Source organism: Patiria miniata, unplaced genomic scaffold, assembly GCF_015706575.1.
Source record: "Patiria miniata isolate m_02_andy unplaced genomic scaffold, ASM1570657v1 HiC_scaffold_7, whole genome shotgun sequence".
In the NCBI taxonomy this organism is placed as follows: domain Eukaryota; kingdom Metazoa; phylum Echinodermata; class Asteroidea; order Valvatida; family Asterinidae; genus Patiria; species Patiria miniata.
The window spans coordinates 39,143,054-39,162,570 of record NW_024037074.1 but is presented as its reverse complement, the minus strand read 5'-3'; the positions used below and the strand labels follow the sequence as shown (position 1 = coordinate 39,162,570).

Here is a 19,517-nt window from a genome sequence, read left to right as displayed (position 1 = left end):
TTCCAAACGGGGAGGAATTTTATCACATTTGAAGGCACTAATTATCATGCAGAGAAGTAGAAAAATCAACGTTTGGCATTTCGGCACAGTGAACTTTCTATTTACTTTTTAAAATGTTGCGTATATATCCCTCACAAGCCATCAGCTACACATACCTGTTTAGTTTTAATATAGGAATGTGGAAAAAGCGCACGATAATATATGGGCTCCGTGTGACCACGAAAGAGGGTGCCCTTTTTACCTAGCAACGACGTCCCATGGGTGGGACATTTCGCTGGTTGACGCGCCCCGTTCCTTGTGTGTGACGCACGTACACCAGAGGATTTGTACTACTGTATGTACACGCAGTGGTTGCGCATCGCGGCAAATGAATTGCAGTCGGGCAAGATGGCGTCGGTCGGTCACCCCCAGCTGTACTTTCTTTGCCGGTGAGGGGGTACTTGTGAACGGAGCGGATACTTAATTTTTTTTTAAAATGAGCCTTCTTCGCCCCCCCCCCCCCCCCCCCCCCCCTCTAAAATACTGGTTCTGGATCCGCCCTTGCAGGGTAGCTACTTTTACTTCCACGCGCAATGGATCGCTGACCAATGACAGAAGTGCATTTGGCTTATGAATATGTATGAGGTGTCGTACAAACAATGATTTCTTTTAACTTCCTGATGTAAAACCCTTTGCCAGAATGTCATTTGCTCTGTGCCAATTAAAATATACACGACAATCTGCACGGCATTATTTCAAATCTAGTCTACCGATAGATAAATTCTGTTCACTACATAGTACCATACTTGAATATATACTACATAGTTAATTATATCTCTCAAAATATCAATCACCTTGAAAAAAATTAAATATATATTTTGATTGATGCATAGAAAAATATTTACAAAATCACAAGCGATTAGTGTGACATAAGATTGCTATTAAATTTTTTCGTCACAATTAATTATTGTAGCAAAAAAAAACGGAATAAAATTAACTGGTTAAAAGTAAACAACAGTTTACTGAATATCATAATCCGGTTAGTTTTAATAGTACAAGTAACAAAAGTTGCGCAGTAGATACAATATATAGTTAGTGAGCTGAGTTTTATCATCATTCCACATCTTCTGTTTGCTGCACCTTTTTTTTTTTCTTCTCACTTCTATGTCAACTACACAGAATTCACTCTAACATACCATTAGGCCCCCAAAAAGTCTCCAGTTTTCTGGAATGGAGCTTGCCCAAAAAGTGGTGCGGCGACGCGGCTTTTGTTTTTTATTAACGTTTTTTTTTTGCTTCAAATGTCGGCTGATGACTGCAAATGGTGCCCGACTATATTTAGTGCAAATACATGGCAGTCCAGAGAGGCCACATAAATCTTATTCTCGATCATAACCCCATCTAAAAACACGTTATAATTGTGCAGCAGCAGGATTCCAGTCAAACCAGTGAGTTTGGCGGTTTTGAGACATCATCTTTCATTGAGAAAAAAACTTTTTCATTTTGCCGACGTGCATGGCTACGGCTACGCGCACGCATACCAGAAACCGGAGACTTGTTTGGGGGGGGCCTTACTCTAGTTCTATTACACATTCTATCTTGGTATGTACAATGCGTTTGTTCAAGATGAAATCGCTTCATTGAAAGCATCACTTCATGACGAAAAAGCACATGTAAAGTTCTCAAAAGATATCTCTACAGCAAAGTTATGTACATAAACCTTTTGATTTAAACTACAAAATTATACGAGACACATCAAAATTCCGGTCAATACAAACTCAACACCCTCGGTATTTTGCTATCAATATTTTTCCCATTAAAATAAAACCACACTAAAACCTAAATAATTTCAACATCATCACACAAAAAGGACAAGCTTTTCAAATCTTAAGATATCATACAATGAACCTCTGTAAACGACCACTCCAGTATTAACGACATGATATATATTTGTTTGTCATCTTTCACTCAGCTATAATAAAGGTAATATACAACATTTGCTTTTGCTGTAATTTTTAGAAATGGAAGAACTTGGGGGTTTGTATTTTACAGCAAATGTTGTTACACTGACCTGTTTAAAGTTTTGCGTTCAAAGATGCTGGAAAAACCAGCTGTTCTTGTAGTCTGGTTCCTTGACCCTACTTCAGATGAAACAGAGTTTATAGACTTCTGGGAATTGTCAGGTCAGGGAACCAGACTAGCTGGCTTGCACCTGTTCACGGATGTGTAACCGACTGCAATCAAATTGTGGACTAACTAAATTTGGTAAATTGGGGGCAGTATTTGAAAAAAAAGTCAGTTTTGTTTCCAACGATGGTCAACCGACCATCATTGGAAATTGGTACACAAATTCCACTTTTCTTAAAAATGACAGCACAAAAGGCTCCATGATTCACGGGGTGCTTTATACTATCACTTACTGTCAAGTAGGGTATTTCATAATAATTTGGTTGTTTGGTTTTTTTATGTTTGCAAATATTGTATAATACCTTTAAAGATATGAACTGCAATATTGGAGTTTGCCTTTCACCAACGTAATGCTTAAAATCACAGCACTGTCTGCTCGGTGGACCTAAAACCCATAGCCTGCTGCTTACCGGCTGAAAGACAAAACTTGGTGATAAAAAACTTATTAATATATTTTACAATCGGAAGGACAGTTGAATTTTGACGTCACCAACATTCATTATCTTCACTGAAAAAAAAAAACCTTCCATATCAGAGTATATATTAACAAGAACTTCAATTATGGAGTAAAAAAAAGAAAAAGAAAAACAACAAACGTCCCCCCCCCAAAAAAAAATCAAATTTGCAGGTATACACACATATTTTGGTGGACTAAGTCACAAAACTTCACGTCGCCTAGTACCTCAGTGGCGGTAAAGATGTACAAAAGTCTCTATGTGTTACAGAGTATCTACAGTCATATTATAATGATGTAAAAAATGTAATGAAAAATTACAAATTAAAGAATAGTACTGAAATTAATGAGTGACAGCATGTAGGAGGCCAATTTTGGCATGCAGCACATTTGGATGCTCAACAGATAATTTGGTGTGCAGACCGGGGCCCAATTTCAAGGCACTGCTAAGCACAAAAATTTGCTTAGCACAAAAAAAGTCTGGCTTATAAAATCAGTTTACCAGCAAAAACTCCATGTGATTTTCATGCTAAAAACAACAGCTGAATACTAATCACGAGCAATATATACATCACGTGGAGTTTTGGCTAGTAAGCTGCTTTTAAAAGCCAGACTTTTTTGTGCTAAGCAAATTTGTGTGCTTAGCAGCGCCGTGAAATTGGCCCCAGGTCACGTTTACAAAGTTGTGGTCGCGTGACGATGCCATACACATGAAAAAAAGCAGGCGAATCTAAACTTCAATCCCTCAAAATGTGGGTGGGATTAAAACGTGGACATAACAGTATACAATAACTTGAAGAAAAAAAATCATTGAAAGTCACTGGAGTAATTGTTTTGCCTGTGGCCGACCCGTGGCATGGTCTATGCATCTTGTCTTCTACTTTCAAGATATTTACTTTCCACCATGTATAAAACCACCAAAATAAAACAGGATGAAAAATTGTAAGTTAGTTTTTCGATTTTTCGTGATCATGTGGTTTTCCCGTGATCGACCACCATTGCAGTAGGCAAGCGTTTGGTGAGCAACTACGTTGTGCATTGTAAACTAGACAGTAGGGCGTATTTTCTAATAAATTAACCACAAATTCTTTATCAAATGGCATAATGATCACTACGGTTGTCATAATTGTGCAACCCAGCAATGGGTGTTGGCTCCACGCACCGTTGTTGCCTTCCATCACAGCTTAGAAGGCTTGCCTACTACCTACTGCGCGTGGCGCACTATGCGATCTTTGCCTACCTAAATGGCAACGCTTGCTTTCCGGAACCCGGATGTAGGCCAGGTCACGTTGGTCAGTGAGAGAGCTCTATTGGAGTCCACAATGCTACACACTATTTTTTTAGAATCTTTGGTGAAGACAGCAAGTAGAGTATTTACAAAAGAAAAAAGTACTGCAGGCACCATTCAAAGGCATGGGACCACTGACTAAATGCTTCCCAAGTGTAAGCACAGACGTTCTGCGAGTTATATATTGTAAATTCAGCTGTGCTGTAAATGCCATTATCAAGGCACATTAGTGCAAGAGGTGTTTAAATGAAAGGCACTCACAATGTTAAGACATCCCCCCCCAAAAAAAAATACACAGAAAAATAAGTTTATCAAAATGCAATGAATGCTCATACACAAAAATAGAATCATCCATTTAACTGTTTACACCATGGAGAAATTCTAGCAGGGAAGAGACTGATCAATTCATGGCTAAAAAATAACAGAAATTTGTTTAAGATTGTTCAAGAAATTTACAAAAAATTACAAGTCGCTCAAGGAACTTATCTGAAGAAGAAAAAAGATCTCCATGGAAATATTAACCGACATTCCAATGCCTATAAAATCCAAATGCCCAGAGAGACAGGTCAGAGGTTAAAACCTGTATACAACTTCAGCAGAATAAGCCTCTGTACTGATGACGTCACACTTTGTTTACTTGTGCGTTTTTCTACGGGGCTACAAACCATCGTCCCCATCAGGCTCCCATAGAAAAACACATGTGTAAACAATGTGTGAAACGTCATCATTGCAGAGGCTAATTAATGAATCAATTCGTAATGTTTCGCATCTGTTAACTCCTTCAGCAGAAACGCTAACTCAAATTTTGAATATTTCTGATGTGCGAATTCAACCTCATCTACCTTTTTGTCTGTTCCAAGAATTTGTTTGTTCTAAAAACAGCTCTGTTCTGTGCACATTTCTTTCCGACATCTTGACAACAAATGCCCTTAGGAAGCTTTCAAATTGAAACTTTGTTTGAAAAAAAAAGAAAAAAAGAAAAATAAATATCCAAGATATTATCTAAAGACGATTTTGTCCAAAGGTTTGCACTTGAAAAAAACATGGTTCCACAGATAGCTGCTTTCGTGCAATTCAGCCATCTCAGAGGTGCGTGCGTTTGTTCCACAGGGATACGCATGAACAGCAACTCTTGTGCATTCATTGTTACGGAATTAAGATAACACAAAACCCCAAAGATGGCCGCCGACAGCAAAGTGTCTATCCAATGTACGGATACAATCTACAGTCTAAGTTAAGTTCCACCTATCTGGAGTCGTTAAGAAACAGGAGGATGTACAGCACCAGGACGTGAGGTCGACCCACAGTTTGTCTCAACACCAGACGAGCTCTTGCAGCTCTTCTTCCGTCAGTGGCGGGGAGCATGGCATCCCTGCCTCCTTGGCCCTGACCAAATCTCCCACTTCGCTCATTATCTCCAATGCCTGCATTTCACATAAAAAAACATACAACACGTAGGTGCAATTTGTAACACCAAGGGATTACATCAGAGAATTTTTTTGGATGAGTGCGTTTCATTACTTCCCCCAGCTTACTCGCGCCTGGCTCCTCGGACGATGACAGACATGCGCAGTGGAGATAAATAAACGAACGGTTTTGGGTAAAGTTTCGTGCAAGCCGAGCCGGAAAGTTGAACTTTGACATGAAACAGGCTGCATCCGAATCAACTGTCTAGAGCTAGGTCTAGATCCACGCCCATTGAAAGTACGCGGGGACGCGCTGACAAAAGACGTATAGCCGTAGCTCTGGAAGCCCATTTCGGACATGGCCTGAGGTGCCCGCCGGACGTCACGTTGGCAGCCATGTTTATTGCATTGCCTTATGGGATACTTACCCAAGTAACCGGCTCGGCGAGTCGGTCACTTGGGCCAGGCTCGAGTAAGCGCGAGAAGTCACGTGAGAGGTAAATCGAACGCTGTCGCGATTGCACGAGTAAGCGCGGGAGAAATAATCGAACGCAATCGATTTTCTTTTCAGTCCACAATTTTAGCTCTGGCACGAGCTTCTACATGTCACTTTGTGGTCGGTCGTTCGGTCTGTCTGTCCTTGGAAAATTGACTAAAATAAGGCCCTGTAAGTTTCCCATAAAATTGAACTACCAAATTTTAATTTTCAAAAAAAGCAAGCACAATCAGTTGAATAGTTTTACAAAAATTGTTTGTAACAATTCGGAAAGATGTTTATGAAAAGTTTGTAAATGGAGGCAAAATATGTACAGTAATATTATAGTCACGTGGTATATAGCGTGCTATATGCCACGCGATAAAGCACGCTATATTTTATGGGAAACTTCGGGGGCTTTTTTGTCAATTCTCAGGGACAGACTAGCGCAGCGTGATTTTTGTGTGGGATGGCGGCCCAGGCTTGTACGCAATTTCCGGTCAACGTTACCGTCGGTTGCACGCTGAAATCATTTCTGCCAGTGTAAAATATGAATATCGGACTCCTTTTCGTTATTGGTTGATCCCTCGCATGTGACCATTCACTCTCCTAATTACCATACGTACGCATGCACAATACTACCAACGAGTCCATATCATGGAGTCGGATATTCACGCTTCACTGGCGTGGATGAAAGGAGCCCGGCGTCGCATTTTTGGGCATCGCATTTTTAAGCTCTGGCAGGGATCATTTTGATAGATTTCGTGCAAGACTTCATGTAAGACGGCCAGAGCTTATTGTGCACTTGCACTTGTTTTTCAAATTGTCAACATTAATTTGAAAAAAAATTGCCTACCAGTAATCGTTCTGTAATCCACAGCAAAACATGACAGTTTTATTCACTTGTTTATTTATTTATTTTTGATACCTGCAAGTTTGAATGTTGTCTGTCAAAACGTTAGTTATGCTTCTTAATGCACATTTGATGGTGCAGTACAGCTTGTAAACAATAGAGGGCAGCAGACCACATGTAAGGACAAGAAATCACTCGTAAGTGACAGAAGGGACAGACGATGTCACAGTTCATTTGAACAACTTGCGACTTAGACTAGAGACTGGATTACTTATGTCTGATTTGCGTCGACTCGTGGGGACTTGACTTAACAACACCAGAGGACCAATTCAAAATCTTAGATTTGAGATTCAGAGCAAGGCAACTCTTATTTACCTTGTCCAGCATTTCCTTGGTGTGCGCAGCTGAAAGACAGATCCTGATTCTGGCCTCCAACAGATTTGTGGCTGGGAATCCAACGGACACCGTGCTCAATCCCCTCTCTCGACACAGCCGAGAAAAAGCACTACGTGAAAAACGATGGAAAGTAAACAAGAGCAATTGATGGTCAATGAATTTCTACCGTACCTCTACCAACACGTTTTCACTTTAACGTGAATGAAATGTGGAGGAGTAAATTAACGGGTAGTATAGGAACGGGGTACCCGATTGAAAACAAACCACGAGTACCGTAAAAGAAACTCAACCCCATGCAAATGCAATCATCCACCACCAACAGGCTGTAAAGTCACATATGTCAATTTAGAGATAAGTACAAACTGTTTCCTTCCCCCACAGATATCTATAATCCTTGACGGAGAGAGGTAAACATAGTAAAGTGTCTTGCCCAAGAACACAAGGACCATGCACCCTGTCAGAGATTTGGAATCACATAAGCTAGACACTGCACCCAATAGACCATTGTCCTCTGAAACTTCCCCACCCCAACCCTAAACTATAATGATCTAAGCAGCCTCAAAAGGCGACAGACCCGTTCCTAACCGACAGAACTAAATAAAAATTCTATAAAGAATCTTACCCGACGCTTGTCGGCATGTACATCAAGACTGGTATGACCGGCGACTGATCGTGGCCGATAACGGTAAACCTCATTTCCCTGAGTCGTTGGCGCATGTACCTGGTGTTCCACGCAAGCTGTTTAATGCGATTTTGCCCTGGAGTTGACGATAAAATCATGGACAAATATCTTTAAAGTCCTGATGACTTTGTAATTCTTCAACACCGGTTTCAGACTGACACTGCCGAGTCAAGCCAATCTGAATCTGCTGAAGATTTGAATTAAGAACATGAAAAGTTATAAATACATGAAACAGTTGGCAATCAGTTATTCAAAATTGCAAGGTAATCATTCAATAACTAAACAGGGCCTATTTTTTCGGTCGACGTCTCATTCAAAAGTGAGCAACTTTTGTGTTGCTAGAAAAATAGCAATTTAGAAAAAGAATCTAATTTGTCGATATGAACTCAAAAATAGCACGAGGAACGCAATTTTTTTTTTTTTGGTTTGAGGTCTGTTCTCCATTACAAGATGTCCCAAATTTTGACTTCAGGTGCCAGAAATATTCTGACTAAAATCTGGGTTTATTCATGAAAAAGTATCACGATACACATTTCTGTACAGTGATACTGCATTGCAGCATTCTTAACTCGTGATCATTAATGCGGTTACTGCAGTCAGCCAAAGTTTTTTAAAAAAAGGCGTTCTGGCAAAATGAGAAAGAACTTGGCAGAGGTCGGAGTGAAGGTTTGCGGGTGTTAGGAAAGAGAATAAAATTCTCCTTACAATACTGGTTTTTGTTGCACTTCAATTGGACATTCCCTTGACAAGTTATGGCAGTTTAAAGTTTGCATTTATCAACCTTTCAAATAACTAAAATACTAGGAAAAACTGTTTTTTGTTGTGAAAATGAAAGATCGCCATTGGTTTTCCTTAAAAACACTTTTATTCCTCAATGTTTGTATAATTTCTTGGAAATATGTGTGGTAGACTATCAAAGATTACAATAAATCTGAAAATCCAAAAAAAAATCACACCCATTCAATTTTTTCTTTCTTTCATTTTTCTCCACTACGGCCTGTGCCCAGTTCCGTCTCATTTTGCCAGAACGTCCCACCAGTACCATTTTACAGGTAACACACAGGCAGCAATCAAACTGGGGAAGAAAAAAATCCAACCAGGCGGGCAGACCAAACACCAAGAAAACCAACCACCAACAAATTGGAAGCAGACAAGACCACTTGTACGTGTTCTAAATAACCCCCACACGCCGACACACAAAGGGAGAAGAACAGATCCTATCAGTCCTCGGGCGTTAGGTCTTTCGTTCAAAACAGTCCTCTGTAGTAGGTTCGTGTGCTTAGTCTATGGGAGAGTGTTATATTACAGGGACAACAGGAAACACAAAACATTGTCCTAGGGAGTATAGTAAAACAAGAGTGTGTGTTCCTGTCTTGTATTTCGCTCGAGGACAGACACACAAAGGGAGAACAAAAGATCCTTTCAGTCCTCGAACGACGGTGCTTTTGTTCGAAACTGTCCTCGATCGTACGTTTACGTGCTTAGTCTATGGGAGAGTGTTATATTACAGGGACAAAGGGAAACACAAAGCATTGTCCTCGGGACTAGAGTAAAACAAGAGTGTGTGTACTGACCTGTGTTTGTCCCATCTTCGCCCATGATGGCAGTCATGGTAGAGATCACCTGTTGGACGATGGGTGCAGGGCAGGAGGTACCGTAGGCTACACTATGGGAATGCCTTCGGATGTGATCAACCAGGGCCTGTCGAGTCAACACGTGCATAAAAACCAATGATCATTTGAACAAGACAAGCTCAAGTCTAGTCAAGCTGGTCGAAAATCCAACTCAATCCATTCAGCATGGCTATTCACTGGACTTTTTTTCATGCATCAGGGTTTTTTTTTAATGGAGATGCTAAGCACAAATATTTGCTTAGCACAAAAAAGTCTGGCTGAGTAAAAGCAGGTTACCAGCCATAACTCCACGTGATTTTCATGCTAAGCAAACAACAGCTGAATACCAAGCACAAGCAATATACATCACATGGAAATTTGGTTGGTAATCCTGTTTTTGCCGAGGCAGACTTTTCATGCTAAGCACATTTCTGTGCTTAGCAGCTCCACAGCTGATTCATTGGTGTTAGGGGTTCATCCTATAAAATGGCACTGCCCGGCTCACAAGAGACAGTCAGTCCCTCTGGGACCAGCAAAATATGATATAATTCATGCATGAACAGTAGAGGGCGCTTTCAAAAGTGTTTAAAATGTAATCCTTTCCTTTTTATTCTCCACAGAACTTATTCATTGCCCTTCACCAAGTAAGTCCAAACAGGAAACAAAAATAATCTCCCAAAATTGGTTGTCGCACACAATTTTAGCACCAATGCAATGTGCCTGCAAGTCAAATATTGACATAAAATTTTGCCAGTTTTTCAGGCTGACTTGCCAGCTCTATGGACAAATGAAAAGAAAATACAAGACTTTAAAGGTGCGGTCGAGAAGCTCACCAGGATCGACTCGAGTAAAGGCAGACGGGTTAGCCACGACAGCCGGGCTAATCGAATGCTAAACCACGGGCCATCACGATCCTCACGTGATGTCCATAGCCGCAGATGTAGCCACTGACAAAACGCCCGTTTCGGACTGGGTCTTAGTTTGAGATTTACTACTTTTTAGTCAACTGCAAAACTCAAAAACGTTGGGCTGGAATTATAGCCCCTAAAGTTGCAATGAACTCAATGAATAATTACCTTTAGACTTTGAAAGTTGATTTTGGGTCTACTAAGATTTCCGCTGTCCGTCCGCCATATTTAGAATGAACAATGCATGCGTGCGACGTATTTCGACCACTGACTCTACTCAACGAGCAGGGTCTGTGGTGGCTGACCCGGGTGGGCCCCGAGAATGACGTCAGAGTTAATCGAACGGCACGGGGCTAACCCGAGTCGATCCGGTTGAGCTACTTGATCGCACCCCAAGTAAACTTACCCGGCTACCGCCAATGTATCCACCACAGGCACCGAAGCTCTTGGTGAATGTTCCCATGAGGATGTCTACTTCCTTGGGGTCGATGCCGTAGAAATCCAAGACTCCCCTACCCCTTGGGCCAAGGGCCCCTATGCTGTGGGCCTCGTCAAGATACAGGTAGAACTTGTATTTCTTCTTGAGGGCTATCATTTCAGGCAGTCTGACGATGGACCCTTCCATACTGCGTACAAAAAAAGAAATTGGGAAATCAGAAATACAATACTGGGTTTTGCCTTAAAGGTAGGAAATCATCATTCAGACATAAGACTACCAGTGCTGGTAGACCATTTGTAAGTTGTGATTTTTTTTTCATTTGAAGCAACAGAAGTGCTCAATATCTTAAGACGAGTGCTTAACAATTAACCTGATGAAGTTTTAGCTCTGTGAATGCTGTATATTTGGAAAAACAGAACAAATGAATACACAATATTCTGGATCTCGATTTGAATTCCAAAGTTGCCGAGACATATTTTTGAATTGCGCCCTCTCTTGACACAAACCTGAAATCAGCATCAGGGACACGATTCTCAACTCGGTTGGCTTGCACCCATTCACAGATTCACCCAATTACAAACCGACCACAAATTAGAACACATGGGGGCGGTATTCATGGACATTTCCAAAAATGTGTCATTTGACACATCTAAATGGATTCTAAATTTAGAACGTTGTTAAGTTTATACCTGTAGATTCCTTCCACAACGATTAGAATCTTCTTCCAGGGCTTGTGCGTTCTTGGTTGACCCGATGAAATCGCATCTCTTAATACCCTCTCTAGATCAACTGTGTCTGCAATACAAAAAAAGGAAAAGATTCCATTTTACCTTGTTAGGGATTAGATTGTGAAATTTCAATGATTGAGAGTTGTTTATGTGACGTACCTCAGGAGCTTATGTGTGATTAGTTACTTAGACTCTCCGGGTACATCAATAATAAATTGTAATGCGAGGGACGCGACGGACAGGGCCAAGTGGAGGAGAGCCATAGGGAGAAAGCAGGCCAACCCAGAACAGACTGGACAGCAGCCTCAAAACCGACGATAATGATGATGCTGCTTATATGGCGCTTTCCATCGTATCAACAATCTCAAAGCGCTTTACAATTATTCCCCCTGTTCATCATGCCACGAGACCACACGGCAGGCGATATCAACATTCAGTCCTCTACCCTCACAGGTACCCATTTATACTCCTGGGTGGAGAGAGGCAATTGTAGTAAAGTGTCTTGCCCAAGAACACAAGCACCATGTTCCCCGTCAGGGTTCAAACCCATGTACCATGGCACATTGGGTAAACACCGTAACCACTGGACCACAGCGTTCCACAGAAGGCTGTAACAAAGTTGGCTACTGTGTTTTTGCTGTTTGTAGGAGTGGCTTCAGTACTAATCCCTGTGGGACATGCAGCCCCACAATGTCTACACCCGCATTGGAGATGACTTAAAGCTCTGGATGCAGCTGCTTGTTGAAATCAGGTAACAATTAAATAAACAGCTTAATGATAATACTTAAATAAGTCGCTTAAATAACACTTTCCACTAAAGCTAGGTTTCAAAGCTCTTCACCGTTATTACCCTGTGCATCAGGCCATGAGATCACTTTACTGCAGCCGAGATCAGCGCAATTTGGTCTCTACCCTCACAGGTACCCATTTATACTCCTGGGTCATGTGGGTGGAGAGAGGAAACTGTAGTAGAGTGTCTTGCCCAAGGACACAAGCACCATGTTCCTGGCAGGGTTCGAACTGACGCACCATCGTATATGAGTCAAACACTGTAACCACTGGACCATGGCAATCTACATCAACTCATGTCCTCTTTCTCATAGACCTCTGAATATTTTTGTCCTCACTGCTTTGTTCAACACAGCTCAAAAATTAGACCCTACGCACAAGGTACATTGTAGGTAATGCATACTAGGGTGTGTACGTGTCAACACGTACCTGCGCACCTGTAATGCAGACATGAATACCAACAACCGAAGTATTGGACTTCAGAATTTGCATGTGTACAAGGGTGTAAAAACTTCCTGACTTTTTATTCAATCCAAAAGAAACAAAAGCCGTATCCTCTCTGAGTGATCCCCGTTTGCCATTTCCCAGGTCTGCATCGTGACGTTGGGCGTGATCCCTGTCTGCATGGCATACAGGTTGACGACTTCTGACTAACGCCCCTTGAACACAGACATTGACAAATTGGGGAACCGCCAACATAAGGCTGGATAGCTCAGTTGGTAAGAGCACCGGAACGGTTATCCGGAGTTTGGAGATTCAAGCCCTGCTCTAGTCAATTTCTTTGTTCAACTTGTCAATTGTTATAATTCATCTAGTCAGTCTCCCTTTGTGGTTCATTTGAAAAATGACTGATGTCTTTAGTTACATTATTAGTACTTCAAAAAGCCTCGTAACAGTCATCAAAATTAATACAGTCTTTTGTGATATACTCAAAGGGTTTTTACACTCTCTAGGGGGTACCTGGCACCGTCAGCTTCACCTGAGGTGCCATGGAATATATCACAACAGACAATGATTTCTTTGGAACCATGGAGCTAGCAATCCACTCACAGCATCACTGTGAAGTCAAAGAGGCTTCCAGAACCGACAAAAGCATTGTGCTAGCTAGTAATTCAGAATAATCGTCACGCAGCAGTTGCTTTGCATAATAGCCGGCGTAGCGTTCCTGCTACCCCTGGGGATTTGTGAGTTTACAATACCATATACAAATATACACGTACCAATTCGTCTATTACTATCAAATAGCCTCGTAACTTTTCGTGTCAACACAAAAGCAATATTGGTCTGCCAAATGGAGGTCCATGCGTGACTTCAGAATGATGAATTTTTATGAATGAGACATACCGTTGTGTTCAAAGACCTTGACTGACGCCCCAGACAGCCGGATACCCAGTACCAACGAAGAGTGGTTCAGCTTGTCGCTTATGACCAGACAACCCTGTCGGGAGAGATCAGACATAGTAGTAACATTAACTGCTAGGAAGCAGACAACAAAGACTTGTACGGCACGTACAACTGTCTAGTCTACAGGGCGCTCATTGGCACACTCTAAAATGTCCCACTCTTGCAATCATAAAAGTGTAATCAGTTCAATAGTTAGTGGAGCATTTCATTCTCTATAGGTGTACTGGAACTACCTTATTTTGTTTTATACTGCTTCCGAAAAAAATGTTGCTCAGGAAATTTACTATGGAAGGACATACATGTAAGCTACCGGTAGGAACTGGGCCCAATTTCACGGCGCTGCTAAGCATACGATTTTCTGCTTACAGAGCCTCTGTCTATTTCATGGAGACCGTAAGCATAAGCACAGCAAAAGGCACGCTTACTTCAGAGGAAAAGTTTGCTTTAAAACCTAGTGATCTAACATTAGAAATCTCCATGCACACGCATCTGTTAGCACATCCACGCCGTGAAATAGTGCTTAAGGTTAGCAAATTTTTCTGCGATGTTAAGCACAACTTTTCTGCAAACTGCAAAGCAGCGCCGTGCAATTTGGCCTTGGTTGCAATCGTTGAGAATTGGAAGGCATCTTGCGTATTTAAACTGCTTTTTCAAGCTTAGACACTTTAATGCTGAGTATTTGCGTGTGGCTAGCGATTGAGAATGTCTCCTGTTTTACCGATTATTCAAAGGCACAATTTCATACTGTCTAATTCAAACTTACCTTTAGACATTGAAATTCTAATTGAGACTTTCTAAGTATCAGCTTACGATAGGAATGATAACAAAATAGGTATGCAGACAATGAAAAAAAGTGTGTGATTTGTTTGGACAAGGAAAGTGAATCCTATGCTGGGCTCAATTTCATATCGCTGCTAAGCAGTAAGCAGACAAATTTTGCTAACTAAAGCAGACGATTTTGTTAACCTTATGGAGTGGATACATGCAAATGGTTGCACGGGCATGGAGATTTCTCCTGTTACGTCACTAATTTAAGCACCTTTTTCCCTTTGTGTGCCTACTGCTTACAGTCTCCATGAAATAGACGGAGGCTCTGTTAGCAGAAAATTGTGCTTAGCATCGCCAAGCACCTCAGCATAAACGTTCTGAAGCAATGCTAACTGGGACTTTTTTAAACAATTTTGTTTTTTTAATCTCTCATTCAGTGTATTTGCTCTTTTCACACTTCCGCCATGGGCATGCAGTGCCTCGATCTGGCAACTTTACACAAAAAATACAGCCGGTTCAGTGATTCCCGAGTCGGGGTTCGTATCGCTGAAGCGGCCATTTTTATTGTGTAAAGTTGCCAGGTCTAGGCTGTGCATGTCCAATGGCGGAGCGTGAAAAGAGCGAATTAAAATGGAGTTTAATTCCACCTCATTAAGGCAATAATGACATAGTGAAAGAGTTAATTAAGTAATTAACAATGCAGCGCTAGACCAAGCATTGACCTTGAAGAGGCCAACACTTGTTCAGGCAATAATGCTTTGTTAAGCTTGTTAAGGCAATAATGACATGCGCTTGTTAAGGCAATAATGACATGAGTGCAATTAACAATGCAGCGCTAGACCAAGCGTTGGCCTTGAACATGTTGAAGAGGCCAGTCCACAACGACACAGTTGGTTTCCTGCATATTGTACAGCAGTTAACAGACTCTACACTTGGAAACCTTGTAAATAATAATGGCTTGTCAGTATTCCCAAAAAAAATCTCTGGAATTGCATGAACTCAACAAAAGGTAAAAACTGATAAGTCGGCAAGTTCTTATATGAGCTAAATGGCAATGTCTATCAGTATAAACAGATGTTGACTTTTCCCATGATGAAAACGGCTTCCAGGGCCCAATTTCATGGCCCTGCTATATAACCACAGAATTCTGCCCTCACGATCATCATTCTGTGCTATCAAGGCCAGCAGAAAATTCTGTGCTAACCCAGTAAGCACAGAATCCTTAGGCCATGTCCGAAAGTTGTGGCTGTGGCTGCGGCTGGAAATTACACAAGCGCCTATTGAAGTCATTGGCTTGTGGCTACGGCCACTTCCTATAGATGAGTGTGTTACTCCCGGCCGCAGCCAGTTGATTCGTACACAGCCTTAGTTACGGGATGTATTCACTAACCCATGAAATATGCTTACCGTAAGCACAGAATTTCCTGTCACAGCAAGAGCAGATTTTCGCTAACAGTAAATAGCAGACCAATCAAATTGGGCCCAGGTACTAAACGCTTGGTGATGCACTGCGACATGCCATATTTTGAGCAAGTGAGGGCGGTATAAAGACAACTTTTTCTGGCTGCAAACAGCGGAACTGGTTTGTTTATTGCAGCAATTTCATAACTTTACTTCAATCTGAAACTTAAAATGTTTATGCCCTTAAATTGACATACTGCGAATCACCTAGTTGACATTACCTCAGTAACCAAGGCGGGAATATTCAAGGCATTGGTGGCGAAGCCCATGCTGAAAGTCATAGCGTCCTCCGTGCCCAGAAAGCGAGCCGTTAGCCTCTCTAACTCTTCACTTTTATCTGTATTGCCTACAAATGAAAAACAAAAAGACAAAAAAAAGGCAGATCAGAGTCTCGATCTTAATCTGAATTTCTGGGTGGCAAAGCATCTGTACTGAAACAAATCAACTTTTGAGATGATTTCTGGCACTTGTGCAAACCCTTTCCACGACAAGTACACTGTTTTTTTTTTATATCAACATTGTTTTTAGCATACAAAACCTCCAGCTTACCCTATAAAGGTTGGGAGGGAACTAATTATCATCAGGGTGCAAGTTTTGTTCTTACAAAAGCCATTCTGAGTTTGACGCCAAATTTCAAAAAAGAAATGGGAGGTAGCGTTCGTGCAAAATGCCAATTTCTCATTTTATTATTTTTATTTTCCATTGAATGTGTACTGGAAAATTCACTCATCCAAAGACTAAAATGTGGATCGGAATATCGACATTATTGAGGACCATATTTACAAAGTGCTTTGTCTGATCCCACTAAAACTTTGGATATAAACTGACAATGAATATTTGAACTAGCTTTCCAAATGTCATGAACAATTTGTTATTGTATTTCTGACATGGGGGGGGGGGTGCTCTTTAAGCATTAATGTCTCGTTTGTGGGCATAATCCACTCAATATCATTAGGCACACAAATCCAAATGATAAATTGAAACATTTATTTCCTCTTCCTGGCAAAGTGAAAGTAAACTAATAAAAGGTACATTAAAGGGATAATAACAAAGTCCAACAGCGGTGGCAAGCTTGTGTGTGGCTTGACGAATTACAATGGACAGACAAATAAATATCTCGTATGTATACATTGTACAGGGACAAAAGAGCCATTTACAATTCCATGCACTCAAAGTTATGAATAAGAAGACTACAAATACCGGTAATTCAAGTACCAGCTGCAGTAAAAAAATGGTCTTTCACCACTTCCTCTTCAACTGAGCTACCCGAGAAAAGAGTAGCTCAGTATTTCAAGGAAAAATGTAGTATTGTTTAGGGGCTACAAAAGAATTTTTGAACCCATGGTTACAATAATACTACCAAAAATTCATCTGTACAGTGGTCAAAGAGATTAAATAACTGAAGAGTCTCGCATGAGGGATGACTGAGCTTAATAAATGGACCTCATTTATATTCAACCTGTCCAAAAGGTCATAATCTGCAGATTTCTCACTGTTTTTTTGCTATTGTACCGTACTGTCGATTTATCAAGCACTTTTTTCCACTGCGCACAAAAGATGTCACACAAAGGGATTGAAAACGCATTGGCATTACTTTTTATTATGGAAGTGACCCCTACCAAGGCTACAGATGCCAAATGTTGTCAGAAGAAACAGGGAAGCAATGTTTCACCTTACAGCATTCGGTTCAAATTCCATCACGTTAAATGTAATATACATTTGCAAACATCAATTTATCAAGCTCTTTTTTCCACTGTGCACAATAGATGTCACACAAAGGGATTGAAAACGCATTGGCATTACTTTTTATTATGGAAGTGACCCCTAACAAGGCTACGTGTATGCCAAATATTGTCAGAGGAAACAGGAAAACAGGGAAGCAATGTTTCACCGTACAGCATTCGGTTCAACTCCATCATGTTAAATGTAACATACAACATTTGCAAACATCCAAAAACAAAACTACCAAATTATTATGAAATACCTTAGAATTCACTTACATACATACATACATGTACTTGACTGTAAGTGAATAATTGTCTTAAGCATCCTGTAAAAACATGGCACCTGTTGTACTGTCATTTTCAAGAAAAGTGAAATTTTTCTATCAATTTCCAACGATGGTCAGCCGATCATCGTTGGCAAGTAAAAAAAAAAAAAATCCCTCCAAATATTGCCCCCAATTTACCAAATTTAGTTAGTCCACAATCTGTTTGCAATCAGCTACACATCCGTGAACGGGTGCAAACCAGCAAATTTACAAATTACATTTTATGCACAAAATCCCGTTTTACTTTGTGCTTCAAACATGTAAAGTGCAGTGCCCTTCTAGAAATTTGCATGTAATGCGAACATGTTAAAATCATACATGGGGCATGCAACCAGGAAGCAAAAAAAAAAAAAACCAAAAAACTCCAAGCTTTACACTTGAGACTTTAATTAAACAGCATTTTTCAATGTTTAACCCTCCTGCTGTCTGAACAGTCACAGACAGTTAAAAAAAAATCACAAAATGTACACAAAATTGTGCACACAATGGAAAGGAAAAACGTGTGCGTAACTTAAAGCGCACTTTTGATAGAACATTATTTTGTGGGCAAATCCAGCATATTTTGTACTAAAGAGAGTTTGACTTAACATACCTAATTCTTGCCTAGAGCTGCACACACCGTTGCCATAGAACGTCGTGACTTTTTCCACCATATCATGACGAGGACCCGACGTCTCGGCAAATCCTAGATAGTTGTAGGAACCCAAGTTGATCGTTTTTAAAACTCGCCCTGTCAGGCTATTGAAAAGAAAAACAGTGAACTTTTAAAACCAAAATGCATGAATAGTACGCAAATCAGAAATTGGAAAATCAAACAACATAGGTGGAGGGTACCGAATACAATGGCAGTGCTGCAGCCGAATTAACGAAAAAGTGCGCAGCTTGCGCCATGCGTAAGACTTATGCAACAAATTTGTTGCGCAGCTGCGCAATAAACTTACAATCGGCGTAGGTGCGCAACATTTATTAATAATTTAACATCTTGGACGAGGGTAAAAACAGCATTTACGACGGCTGTTCGCGTGTGAATTTGTTCGTCTGCGAAACAGTCGTTGGATCACCTCAGCCCTCCATTTTGAAAATTATTTTGTCCGACTTTCCTCGGAATCGTTTGGCAACTCTAAAAATTATGTTACGAGTAAAATGGGAATTCATTTACTTAAAACATAAAGTTGTGAGTGTCTTGTATCAACCTTGATAAGTTGTGCAATAACGGGCTCCACAACAGTCCCCATTTGCTGGTAAAATATGTAATTTTCGGTCGCTGTGCCACAACTTACGCCACCTAAAATGATTGCACAAGTTACGCCATAATTTATGGCACAAGTCGCGGACTTACGCACTATCCCACTTTCGTGAAATGTGTCATAAGTGAAATGTTGGCAGCGTGAAATGTTGCACAACTTAGGCAATAAATTTTGGCGCAAGCAGAGTTGCGCCATTGCACAAGGTTTCGTGCAATCGGCTGCTGTAGTCTAGTCCATCACAAGTCCAGTCACAAGTACGGTAACATCACAAGTCTTTTCAAAATTCCAGTCGAAAGTGACAGTTGATTAAAAACAAGGAAATGCTTTTGTAACAGTTCATTTATAACTTGTGACTTGACTTGAGACTGCAGGACCTGTGATTTGCATTCA

General features: G+C 40.8%; 1 protein-coding gene across 1 annotated transcript in view; it reads right to left on the bottom strand.

Annotated features, from left to right (window-relative positions):
• Positions 1-4,092: 4,092 nt before the first annotated feature.
• Positions 4,093-19,517, bottom strand: part of LOC119745547 (serine palmitoyltransferase 2-like) — a 36,212-nt gene continuing 20,787 nt past the window's right edge. The window contains exons 4-12 of the mRNA XM_038221941.1: positions 18,473-18,618; positions 16,052-16,176; positions 13,542-13,635; positions 11,370-11,475; positions 10,648-10,867; positions 9,295-9,421; positions 7,661-7,796; positions 7,018-7,147; positions 4,093-5,332 (exon numbers count right to left, since the gene is read on the bottom strand). Coding sequence (XP_038077869.1) covers positions 5,222-5,332; positions 7,018-7,147; positions 7,661-7,796; positions 9,295-9,421; positions 10,648-10,867; positions 11,370-11,475; positions 13,542-13,635; positions 16,052-16,176; positions 18,473-18,618 — 1,195 coding nt within the window. The 3' untranslated portion in view covers positions 4,093-5,221. The remainder of the gene's footprint in view (positions 5,333-7,017; positions 7,148-7,660; positions 7,797-9,294; positions 9,422-10,647; positions 10,868-11,369; positions 11,476-13,541; positions 13,636-16,051; positions 16,177-18,472; positions 18,619-19,517) is intronic.